The sequence below is a fragment of the Lactuca virosa genome, chromosome 1 (assembly GCF_052849685.1).
Source record: "Lactuca virosa cultivar CGN04683 chromosome 1, Lactuca_virosa_CGN04683_v6, whole genome shotgun sequence".
NCBI classification, from domain to species: Eukaryota; Viridiplantae; Streptophyta; class Magnoliopsida; order Asterales; family Asteraceae; genus Lactuca; species Lactuca virosa.
Window position 1 is genome coordinate 3,829,822 of NC_136426.1, and position 12,519 is coordinate 3,842,340.

Consider the following 12,519-nt stretch of genomic DNA (forward strand, 5'->3'; position numbering starts at 1 on the left):
AGTGTGTACGCTCTGTCTCGGTGCGTCTTCACTACTTTGTATGGGCCTTCCCAGTTTGCGCTTAGCTTTCCCTGTGCCTCTGAGCGGCTAGCCTCGTTCTTTCTCAGCACCCATTCTCCGACTTTGAAGTTTTTTAATCGCACCCGTTTATTGTAGAAGTTTTCCGTGCGGGCTTTGTAGACTGCTTGTCGCAACTGTGCTGCCTGACGCTTCTCGTCTAGCATATCTAGGGCTTTCTGTCGCTCCTCCTCGTTCAAGTTCGTGTCAAAGTTCGTCACCCGTAGGGATTCGCTCAGAATCTCGAGTGTGAGCACCGCTTCCATGCCGTGTGTTAGACTGAAGGGTATTTCTCCAGTTCCTGACCTCTCGGTGGTGTGGTATGACCACAACACTGTTGGCAGCTCTTCGGTCTAGGCCCCCTTTGTTTTCATTAGTCGTTTTTTAAGTCCGTTCACGATGGTCTTATTTGGTACTTCGGTTTGTACGTTCGCCTGGGGGTGTGCGACTGAGGTAAAGTGATGGTGGATTCGCTTCTCCTCGCACCATTCTTTGACGGGGCTACCCTCAAACTGGGTGTCGTTGTTACTTATCAGGACCCCTGGGAGTTCCAAACCGAGTCAGGATGTTCTTCCACATGAATCTGATCATCTGTTTGTCCGTGATTGTGGCCAAAGGCTCTGCTTCAATCCACTTTGTAAAGTAGTCGATTGCGACTAATAGGAACTTTAATCCCCCTGGGTCCGTTGGGAATGGTCCCACGATATCGATGCCCCATTGGTGGAAAGGCCATGGACTGCTGATGTTGGTCATGGTTGTCGCTGGTAGGTTATGGAACAGGGCGAATGCTTGGCACTCCAGACATTTCTTCGTGACTCCCGCTACGTCCTTGTACATGTTGGGCCAGTGTACCATTATGCGTAGTATTTTCCCTGTGAGTGCTCGCGCCCCATCATGTGCTCCCGTCTCACCTAAGTGGATTTCTTCCAGGAGAGCTTGGCCTTCGTCGTGCGAGATGCATCTGAGCCACGACGCTAGATACCCCCTTCTGTACAGTTGCTCGCGTTTCAACACGAACTAGGGGCTTTGATTTTTATCTTCCTGGCCTCTTCTGGGTCATCCAGGAGAATCCCATGATGCCGGTAATCTATATATGGTTTGGTCCAGTCTTGAAGCTATGACACGGCATCGACTTGCTTGTTGTCGATGCTCCTTTCTCCGAGAACTTCTACCAGCAGCTTCTTGGTTAAGGGGTCGAAGGACCTTGAGGCCAATTTACTAAGGGCATCGGCGCTTGTATTCTTCCCCCTGGGTATTTGTTTGATTTCTAAGCTGTCGAACGAGTGTTCTAGCTGCTGCGTCTTTTCCAGATATCTTTGCATTCTCCGATCTTTGGCTTCGTAAGTGCCATTTACCTGGTTTTCTATTAGCAGCAAATCGATAAACGCTCGGAGGTGTTTCGCCCAGACTTGTTGTGCCAAGAAAAGGCCCGCAAGGAGTGCTTCGTATTCGGCCTCATTATTTGAAACTTGGAAATCGAATCTTAGGGCGTAAGTTATTTCATCCCCCCTGGGGTTTTTTAGAATCTGGCCTGCGCCCGAACCTTCCTTACTTGCAGCACCATCGGTGTGTAGTTCCCATACGTCTTTACTTTCTTCGGGCTCGAGCTGGTCTGCAGGTAAGGCCTTTGGTATTCCCCTAAACGTGCCTGGTATTTCTACCATGAAGTCTGCTAAGGCCTAGGTCTTGATATTGGTTTGCGGCGGGTATTCTATGTCGTGTTCCCACAGCTTTATTGCCCATTTAGCAAGTTGTCCCGACTTTTCGGGTCGCAGGAGGACATGTTTTATCGGGTGGCTGGTCAGTACTTCGATTTTGTGCACCTGAAAGTAGCGCCGTAAGCGTCTGGCCGTATAGATTAACGTCGGTACTAGTTTTTCCAGGATGGGGTAATTGGTTTCGGGGCCTTGCAGTGCCCTACTCACAAAATGTATCGGCGACTGCTTCTTGTCTCTCTCTACTGCCAGAACCGAGGAGATGGCTTCATCGGCGGCCGCGAGGTATACTTGTAAGGTTTCGCCTGGGAGGGGGCTTGTCATTGTTGGCAACTGATGTAGGGCCCCCTTTAAGCATTGGAGGGTTGCGTCGGCCTCCTTCGTCCATTTGAAGTGGTTCTTCTTGACACATCCTTTCATAGTTTGGAAAAGCGATGGGGCTTTTTCTGCTGACTTGGCAACGAACCTGCCTGGCACGGTTAGCCTCCCGTTGATTTCGTGGACTCCTTTTATAGTGTGCGGGACCTTAGAATCTAGGAATTCCTGGATTTTGACTTGATTTGGCTTGATTCCCTCTTTGGTTATCTGGTATCCTAGGAATTGGCCTTCTTCTACTCCGAAAGTGCACTTTCTCGGGTTAAGCTTCATCTGGGCTTGTATTAGCATCTGGAGGGTCTCTTCCACGTCACGGAGCAATGTTGTTTCACTGCGACACGTCACGGAGCAATGTTGTTTCACTTTTAATGACCATGTCTTCGTCGTATACCTCTACATTCTTGTCGATCTATTCTGCGAAGAGTTTATCCATTAGGCGTTGATATGTTTCCCCAACGTTCTTGTAACACCTGTTCCAGGTATTATTTAACTTTATAAGTTTTAGGAATTTATGCTGGGACTCGACGAGTTCGGGAGCTCCAACTCGTCGAGTAGAGGTTATTATGAGGACGCGGGACTTCATATCTACTCAACAAGTCCGAAGGCCCCCACTCGACGAGTAGGCACTGTAAAAAGAAACCCTAATTTTCATGGGTTTGTACCCTATTTAAAGAACTTATGGCTCATTTGCAGCCTCTTCCATCGTTCCTAAAGCCAGAGAAACCCTAGTTTGAGCCTTGCACCTTCTTGAGATAGAAAGAGAGCTTTTGAGAGTGATTTTTGGTGTGATTGTGAAGATTTTGGAGCTTGAAGAAGAAGGAGCAACGAGGCAAGCAGTAGATCCGACATCTACCCTGTATTAGCGACCATATTGAGGTATAAAGTCACTATCTTGACCTTTAGTTGTTTAGATCTCTTTTCTTGAAGTAAATGGTCACTTTTGGTGCCAAAAGGGTGTCATACTCGGATTTGGACTTGTCACAAGTATATGGTTCCAGATATGGACATCTCTAGGTCTTCAATGACATAAAGTTGCTCACTTTATCCAGCTTAGGCCCTTCCCATGCACTAAAACCTTGTAGGAACCTTAGTTTTGGTGTTTTAGCCTTGTGAGGCCTTGCATGCACGTAAAATTTTCAACTTTACGTGGTAACTACTCTAGGAGAAGTTGGATCTGAAGTTTGGGAGCTTGGATCCCACTGGAAAGGACTGAACACAAAAAGGACTGAAGGAACTCGTCGAGTCCCTTAGTCGACTCGACGAGTCGGGTAGGGTTTACCCGTTTTCGAGATTCTGAATGAGTGCAATGAAGGATTAGAGCTTTTGGTCTGCATGAGTTTTCAGTCTTCTGTACATTAAGGAACTCGACGAGTTACATAGGTAACTCGGCGAGTTGATGGGTTACTCAAGTGACTCGACGAGTTGTTGGATGCACTCGACGAGTTGAGGTCAACATGGACTGTTGACCTTGACTTTGATCAGGGTTGGCCAGGGTTGACTTTGAGAGTATTTATGGTATTTCGGGATTGTGGCAAGTAAATCACAATGATGCTTATAGGCAGTTGAGTTGGAGCTGTGCGTTGGACTTATCGGATCTTACCTTGTCAGTTCAGCATTCGAGATGTGAGTCTCCTCACCATACCAATGGGTCTAAGGCACTAAGGTCGGCCCATTTTGTGATATGTGGTACACTAGTTGAAGTAGAGATATGAGGTATGATAGTTAGCTATATGCTAAGGGGTATGCTAGTGTTTATATGATACTTGCAGGGAAGACCATGGGAGGAGCCCATGACACTTGGATATAAGACCATGTGGGGGAGCCTATGGCTTGTCAGTTAAAGACCATGGGGGAGCCCATGGAAATTGGATGAAAGACCATGTGGGGGAGCCAATGACTTGTCAGTTAAAGACCATGGGGGAGCCCATGGCACTTTGGTATAAGACCATGTGGGGGAGCCCATGGCATCCTTATATGTTTGTATGCATGGCTGTTGTGATATATATAGCTTTTATAGCTAATATGATTATGTGTTTATGTGGATTGTGTGGGGTATGCTCTGGGGAACACACTAAGCATTAGCTTACAGTTTGTGGATTTGTTTCAGGTACATCCGACCCTAAGGGAAAGGGCAAGGCTTGATGACATGGCGTGCACTCTCTCTCAGGCATTTGTATGCGACACTCTGATGATTTGAAATAACATGGTTATTGATATGAATATGAAAACAATTGTATTTGAGATCTTATGGTTTATGGAAAGTATTTTTGGCTAATGAAAAATGAAAATTTTCTTTTAAAAATTGGGTCGTTACAAGTTGGTATCAGAGCCTTGGTTTGAGGAATTCGCACACACTCTCGGGTGTGTCGGGACTCAAACTAAGGAAATGGTAAAATTGTTTTCAAAAATAAAAGTAAAAAAACTTTTTAAAATGGAAAAGAGGAGAGTGCAATGCGCGTGATCGGCCGAGCCAAGTAAGTAGCTCCCCACTATGTTAGCCATGTTATACTGATATTTGATTAATGATAATCGTATGGATCTTGCTATGTGTATGCTTTTAAAATTATATATGGTTAGGAGCTTATAGCCTTAGAATGATTGATTTGGCCTTATTTCCTGTTCCTCGTATGGTTGTGGTCCTAAGGTAGAATCTATTATTCGAAAGTCAATTTGATCCTTTTCTGTGTATAATTTGCATGCATAAAGGCAACCTGTTATGATTGGTCTGATTGATGTGGGTAGAGCAAATCATAGGATAGCCTAGGATTTGAGTTATGTCGTAGTCTGTGGGATATGATTTGTTTTGGGAAAAATTGGAGTTATTAGGTAGAGCCTTGGCGAAGGTACATGTAGGTGTGGAAGGTAGTATTGGGCCCGTACTACTGGAAGCACAGGACATGTACCCGAACCAATGTTAGATCTAGAAGCTCTAAGGAGGACCGGTGTAGGAGGATCCCCTATTTGGATATACTGATCATTATGATTTATGACATCGCAGTTCAATATGGTGGTGACACGATTGGGAGCAGGGGGTCAAGATCGGGATCTGGATCGGGGTCGGGCAGCCGTACCGAGCCCATTGACGAGAGGCTGCACGAGCTCATTGCAGCCGAGGTGACGAGGGGCATCCTTGACGCTACCCCAGTAATTTTTCTGACGGTCAAGGAGGGTATGATGGAGATCATGGAGGAGAGGCTTCGGGCATTCAGAGCAGAGATTGTTGTGGGCTAGGTCGGGGCCCGAACTCCCTCGTTCTGGGAGTTCAAGGCTTGCGGAGCGTCAGAGTTTTTTGGGGTCAGGGACCCAATTGTTAGCTGATGCTGGGTGGAGGACATAGAGAACGCCCAGCGCACGAGTTCTGTCCCTGATGCGGCAAAGGTGGGTCTTGCTTCATGTATACTGAGAGATCGAGCCCGAGACTAGTGGGGATAGGTGACTAGCCAGGTGGGGGCAGCTGGTGTGGCTGAGATGACGTGGGTTGAGTTTGTTAGGCGGTTTGATTTGGATTTTGCACCACCTATTGAGGTGCAACGGATAGTGAGGGAGTTTCATGACCTCCAGCAGACCACCGAGACTGTGGCGAAGAACACCGCCAAGTTTCGGGAACGAGCATTGTTAATCCCACAGTACGCTACAGACGAGGATATGAGGCGGACGAGGTATCATTCCATGCTGAGGGATGATATCTGGGAGTTTGTGAGCTTTACAGGGTGTAAAACCCTGAATGAGATGGTGTAGAAGGCTCGTGATCGGGAGACGGAGTTGGACTTTAGCACCAAGCAGAAGTCGGAGTAGGCACAGACAGCAATAGGTCAGGCTAAAAAGCCTAAGACCTTGGATTCTTCTAGTAGGGGCCAGCAGGGTCGTGGACGGTGTGCCAAGTGCGGTAAACCACACGGTGGGGTTTGTCGGATAGCAGACTTAGGATGTTACGTATGTGGCCATTCGGGTCACTTGAGCAGGGATTGCCCCAAGAAGGGCCTGATTTGTTTCCACTGCAAACAGACTGGCCATAAAAAGGCCGATTGACCGAGGTTGCAAGGAGGAGGAGGAGCAGTGGCGGCGCCTGCGCCCGCCACAATGAGGATTACTGATGGCCGCCCTACTAAGGCGGATTCTCCAGCGGTGAAGATCCGCGCATTTCAGTTGACTACCGAGGTGGCTCAGGCAGCGCCAAACGTTGTGGCTGGTACGTATTTTATCTCACTGCTCTAGATTTATTGCATTGCTTATATGTATATTGTTCTTATGTATAGGGACCTTTTTGGTCAATGGTATGTCGGCTCACATTTTATTTGATTCGGGAGCTACCCGATCGTTTGTGTCTCTTACACTTCGCAAGAAGTTTCGGGATGCACCGGGAACTTTCGATTCCCCGCTTGAGGTGGAGATTATGGGATGACCGCACTGTCGGTGCTGCGAGGGTGTATCGGGATTGTGCCCTGAATGTGTTTGGAGAGAGGTTTCATGTTGATCTAGTCCCGATACCGTTGCTAGGGCTGAAGGTAATTGTCGGGATGGAGTGGTTGGGGGCCAACGGGGCCATGATAGATTGCGAGCGCCAGTTGGTGAGGGATCGAACCCCAAGTGGGGGAGAACTGGTTATTCATGGAGAGAGGGCCTCGCAGGGGCCAACCCTCTGTTCAGCTGCGAGGGCTAGGAGACTTCTGCAGCAAGGTTGTACGATATTTCTGGCATATATCTCGGTTACGAGGGTTGAGACCCCAATGGATTTGGGCAGCGTGCCGGTTATACAGGAGTTTCGGGATTTCTTTCCCGAGGAGTTACCTGGAGTGCCTCCAGAGAGGCAAGTGCAGTTTCACATTGATTTGGTGTTGGGTGCCGCTCCGATAGCCAAGGCACCATACCGGCTAGCTCCGCCCGAGATGCAGGAGCTATCTACGCAGCTTCAGGAGCTGCTAGACCGAGGTTTCATCCGTCCGAGCAGTTCCTTGTGGGGAGCTCCAATCCTGTTCGTGAAAAAGAAAGACGGGTCCCACAGATGTGCATTAATTATCGAGAGCTGAACAAACTAACGGTGAAAAACCGTTATCCACTACCGAGGATCGATGATTTGTTCGATCAGCTGCAGGGTGCGTCTTGGTTTTCCAAGATTGATCTTCGTTCGGGGTATCATCAGATGAGTATTCGGGATGAGGATATACCGAAGACAACTTTCAGGACTCAGTATGGGCACTATGAGTTTGTGGTGATGCCATTTAGGCTCACCAATACCCAAGCAGCATTCATGGATCTCATGAACAGAGTTTGTAGACCGATGTTGGATAGGTCGGTGATTGTTTTTATTGATGATATCCTGGTCTATTCTAAGACCAAGGAGCAGCATGAGCAGCATCTGAGGGAGGTATTGGAGACATTGAGAACAGAAAGGTTGTATGCCAAGTTCTCAAAGTGTGATTTCTGGCTGCGTGAGATGCGGTTTTGGGGGCACATGATCAACCAGGAGGGCATTTCGGTTGATCCAGCCAGGGTTGAGGAAGTGATGCGGTGGGAAGTACCGAAGAACGCATCCGAGATCCGTAGCTTCTTGGGCTTAGCGGGCTATTATCGGAGATTCATCCAGGATTTCTCCAAGATTTTTGTGCCTTTTACCCGCTTAACCAAGAAGAATGTGACATTTTGATGGGGCACGGACCAGCAGTTGGCTTTCGAGACCCTAAGGCGGAAGTTATGTAAGGCACCGATACTGGTGCTACCAAAGGGGCTGGATGATTTGGTGGTGTATTGTGATGCATCAATCTCAGGGTTAGGGGTGGCATTGATGCAGAGGGGGCATGTGATCACTTACACCTCGAGGCAGTTAAAGCCTCATGAGGCGAATTACCCCACTCACGACCTGGATTAGGGGGCAGTGGTGTTTGCCCTCAAGATTTGGAGGCCCTACTTGTATGGAGTGCGGTGCACTATTTATACCGATCATAAGAGTTTGAATATTTGATGGATCAGCAGAACCTCAACATGCGGCAGAGGAGGTGGTTGGACGTGCTGAAATATTATGATTGTGAGATCTTATACCATCCAGGGAAGGCCAACGTGGTGGCCGATGCTTTGAGCCGCAAGACAGCAGGTTCCCTGATTGGGAACGTCTGTTTAAGGATGAAGTTGATCTCTCAATTGTTGGATATGATTAAGGAGGCTCAGGTCAAGGGTGTGAAGAAAGAGAATTGGAAGATAGAGCGGATTCAGGGGTAGTATCCCTTGTTTTTTTGGGATAGTCGAGGTCTTCTGACACAGTGTGGCCGGGTGTGAGTACCGGTGACCGGAGGAGTGAGACAGAAGATATTGGAGGAGGCACACAAGTCCAAGTTCTCTATACATCTGGGGGCTACAAAAATGTATAGAGATCTGAGACTGAGCTATTGGTGGCCCTGCATGAAGCGGGATGTCGCTTGGTTCGTGGAGCGGTGCTTGACCTACAGGAAGGTCAAGGCCGAACATCAGCGGTCGCATGGCAAGGTTCAACCGCTACCAATTCCCATGTGGAAGTGGGAAAAGATCACTACGGACTTCATCACGAAGTTACCGATAACAGTGAGGGGTGTGGATGCCATATAGGTGATTGTGGACAGGTTGACGAAGAGTTCCCACTTTACTCCGATCACTGAGAGCATATCCGTTGGGAAATTGGCGGATATTTATGTACGAGAGGTGTTGGTCAGGCACGAAGTACCAGTGTCAGTAGTCTCTGACTGGGATGTTCGATTCACATCTATATTATGGAAGACGTTCCACGAGGAACTGGGCACTCAGTTGCATTTCAGAACGGCATACCACCCTCAGACAGATAGCCAAAGCGAGAGTACGATCCAGACACTCAAGGATATGCTTCGGGCATGCTTGTTGGATTTTGGAGGTAGTTGGGATACATATCTCCCTTTGGCAGAGTTTTCATACAACAATAGTTACCATGCCAGTATCGACCGACCTCCGTTTGAGATGTTGTATGGTCGGAGATGTAGGACCCCAGTTTGTTGGGGCGAGGTTGGACACCGAGTCATAGGGAGCACTAAGGTAGTGCTCAAGACTATCGGCCTGATTCAGCAGGTGCGCAACCGGTTGCGAGTCGCATAGAGCCGTCAGAAAAGTTATGCTGACCGACGGCGATCGGAACTTGAGTTCTAGGTGGGGGACTTAGTGTTACTAAAAGTGTCGCCATGGAAGGGAGTCATTAGGTTTCGGCAGAGGGGCAAGATAGGGCCTCGATATATCGGACCATTCAGGATTATTGCCCGAGTGGGAAAGGTGGCTTACCGCTTGGATCTGTCGGACGAGCTTAGCCAGATTCACAACACCTTCCATGTGTCACAGCTTCGGAAGTGTGTCACCGACGAGGCCGCGGTCGTTTCTCTGGACGACATTCAGGTGGACGAGAGCCTGAACTACATTGAGAGGCCTGTTGCGATTCTAGATAGGAAGACCAAGGTTCTTCGAAACAAGGAGGTGAAGTTAGTAAAGGTGCAATGGCAGCACCGAAGGGGCTCCGAATGGAAATAGGAGCTGGAGGAAGAGATGCGGGATCACTACCCGGACTTATTTGGGTCAGCAGACTTCGAGGACGAAGTCTAGTTCAAGTGAGGGAGATTTGTAACACCTGTTCCAGGTATTATTTAATTTTATAAGTTTTAGGAATTTATGATGGGACTCGACGAGTGGGGGAGCTCCAACTCGTCGAGTACAGGTTATTATAAGGACGCAGGACTTCAGATCTACTCGACGAGTCGGAAGGCCCTGACTCGACGAGTAGGCACTGTAAAGAGAAACCCTAATTTTCAGGGGTTTGTACCCTATTTAAAGAACTTATGGTCACTTTTGGTGCCAAAAGCGTGTCATACTCGGATTTGGACTTGTCACAAGGATATGGTTCCAGATCTGGACATCTCTAGGTATTCAATGACATAAAGTTGCTCACTTTATCCAGCTTAGGCCCTTCCCATGCACTAAAACCTTGTAGGAAACTTAGTTTTGGTGTTTTAGCCTTGTGAGGCCTTGCATGCACGTAAAGTTTGCAACTTTACGTGGTAACTACTCTAGGAGAAGTTGGATCTGAAGTTTGGGACCTTGGATCCCACTGGAAAGGACTGAACACAAAAAGGACTGAAGGAACTCGTCGAGTCCCTTAGTCGACTCGACGAGTCGGGTAGGGTTTAACCGTTTTCGAGATTTTGAATGAGTGCAATGAAGGATTAGAGCTTTTGGTCTGCATGAGTTTTCGGTCTTCTGGACATTAAGGAACTCGACGAGTTACATAGGTAACTCGGCGAGTTGATGAGTTACTCAAGTGACTCGACGAGTTGCTGGATGCACTCGACGAGTTGAGGTCAACATGGACTGTTGACCTCGACTGTTGACCTTGACTTTGATCAGGGTTGACCAGGGTTGACTTTGAGGGTATTTGTGGTATTTCGGGATTGTAACAAGTAAATCACAATGATGCTTATAGGCAGTTGAGTTGGAGCTGTGCGTTGGACTTATCGGATCTGACCTTGTCAGTTCAGCATTCGAGAGATGAGTCTCCTCACCATACCAATGGGTCTAAGGCACCAAGGCCGGCCCATTTTGTGATATGTGCTACACTAGTTGAAGTAGAGATATGTGGTATGATAGTTAGCTATATGCTAAGTGGTATGCTAGTGTTTATATGATACTTGCAGGGAAGACCATGGGGGGAGCCCATGGCACTTAGATATAAGACCATGTGGGGGAGCCCATGGCTTGTCAGTTAAAGACCATGGGGGAGCCCATGGCAATTAGATGAAAGACCATGTGGGGGAGCCCATGGCACTTTGGTATAAGACCATGTAGGGGAGCCCATGGCATCCTTATATGTTTGAATGCATGGCTGTTGTGATATATATAGCTTTTATAGCTAATATGATTATGTGTTTATGTGGATTGTGTGGGGTATTTTCTGGGGAACTCACTAAGCATTAGCTTATAGTTTGTGGATTTGTTTCAGGTACATCCGACCCTAAGGGCAAGGGCAAGGCTTGATGACGCGGTGTGCACTCTCTCTCAGGCATTTTTATGGGACACTCTGATGATTTGAAATAACATGGTTATTTATGAATTTGAAAACAATTGTATTTGAGATCTTGTGGTTTATGGAAAGTATTTTTGGCTATTGAAAAATGAAAATTTTCTTTTAAAAATTGGGTCGTTACAGTTCTTAGGCCGAATGGCATCTTCTGGTAGCAGAACATGCCTCGATCAATGTGGAAGGTTGTCTTTTCCTCGTCTTCTTGCCACATATGGACTTGGTAGTAGCCTTTGTAGGCGTCAAGAAAGCATTAGAGTTGGAAACCTTCCAGGGTTCGACCTTTTGGTCGATTTCGAGGAGGGGATAGTGGTCTTTTGGGCATGCGTTGTTCAATTCGGAGTAGTCGATGCACATTCGCCATGAGGCATCATACTTCTTTACCATAACCGGGTTTACTATCCATGTGGGGAACATTTCTTCCTGGAGAATGCCCGCAACCACGAGTTTCGAAACTTCTTCATTAATCGATTTGTTTCTATCACTCGCCTGCCACCTCCTTCTTTGTTTAATCGGAGCACTGCTCGATAGGATGTTAAGGTTATGTTCGATGATCCTTCGATCTACACCTGTCATATCTGCGGGTTGCCATGCGAAGACCCCGACGAACCATTTTAGTAATGCGACTAGTTGGGCTTTGATTTCCGCCAATAGGTTAGCTCCGATTTTATTGCTTGTTGGTGTTCATTGTGTATGACGTGCTTTTCCAGCGAGTGGTCTTCTTTGTACTTTTTGGAGGCACTGACCAGGTCCGCCGCCGCCATGATCTGGTGACAAGTCCATCTGTATGGGGCATCGGCGATGATGGTCACTGATCTGGTCCTTTTGCTAAAATTGTATGTGCCGTGAATTGTTGACGGTACTGCCTGTAGCTCGTAGAGTGTTGGACGCCCTAACAATATATTTTGTTCTGATGGGTGACGGATTACAGAGAATTCGATTGTTCGTGTTTTGTTCTCTCTCCTGCCGTGGTTGAATAGTGTCAGTGGGAGGTGTATTGTGCCGAGGGGCCATAGACTATGCCCTGTGAAGCCGACCAGGGGTCCACCTGCTGGGGGCTTCAACTCTTTCTTCTAGTAATTGCCGGAAGCAATGTTCGTATAAGATGTATGTGCTACTGCCGTTATCTATGTAGACTCGGTGGATTTGTTTGTGTCTTATGCATGCGGTCATGAGGATTGGGTCTCTGGGATCCCATTCTGGTGGTCTCGGGTCGTCTGGTGAAAAGTTAATACTATTGATCTGTTGGGTCAACGCTTGCACGCCGTGGTTTGCTCGAGTTCGTTCTTGTTTCCTGCATGACCTGTTGGCCGTGAA

The 12,519-nt window shown here is 47.6% G+C and overlaps 1 protein-coding gene across 1 annotated transcript; it reads right to left on the reverse strand.

Moving 5' to 3' along the window:
* Nucleotides 1-1,172: 1,172 nt before the first annotated feature.
* LOC145110511 (uncharacterized) lies at nt 1,173-1,721 on the reverse strand. The gene has a single exon (XM_079047081.1). It carries the CDS (start codon nt 1,719-1,721, stop codon nt 1,173-1,175), a length of 549 nt encoding a protein of 182 aa, XP_078903207.1.
* Nucleotides 1,722-12,519: the final 10,798 nt, after the last annotated feature.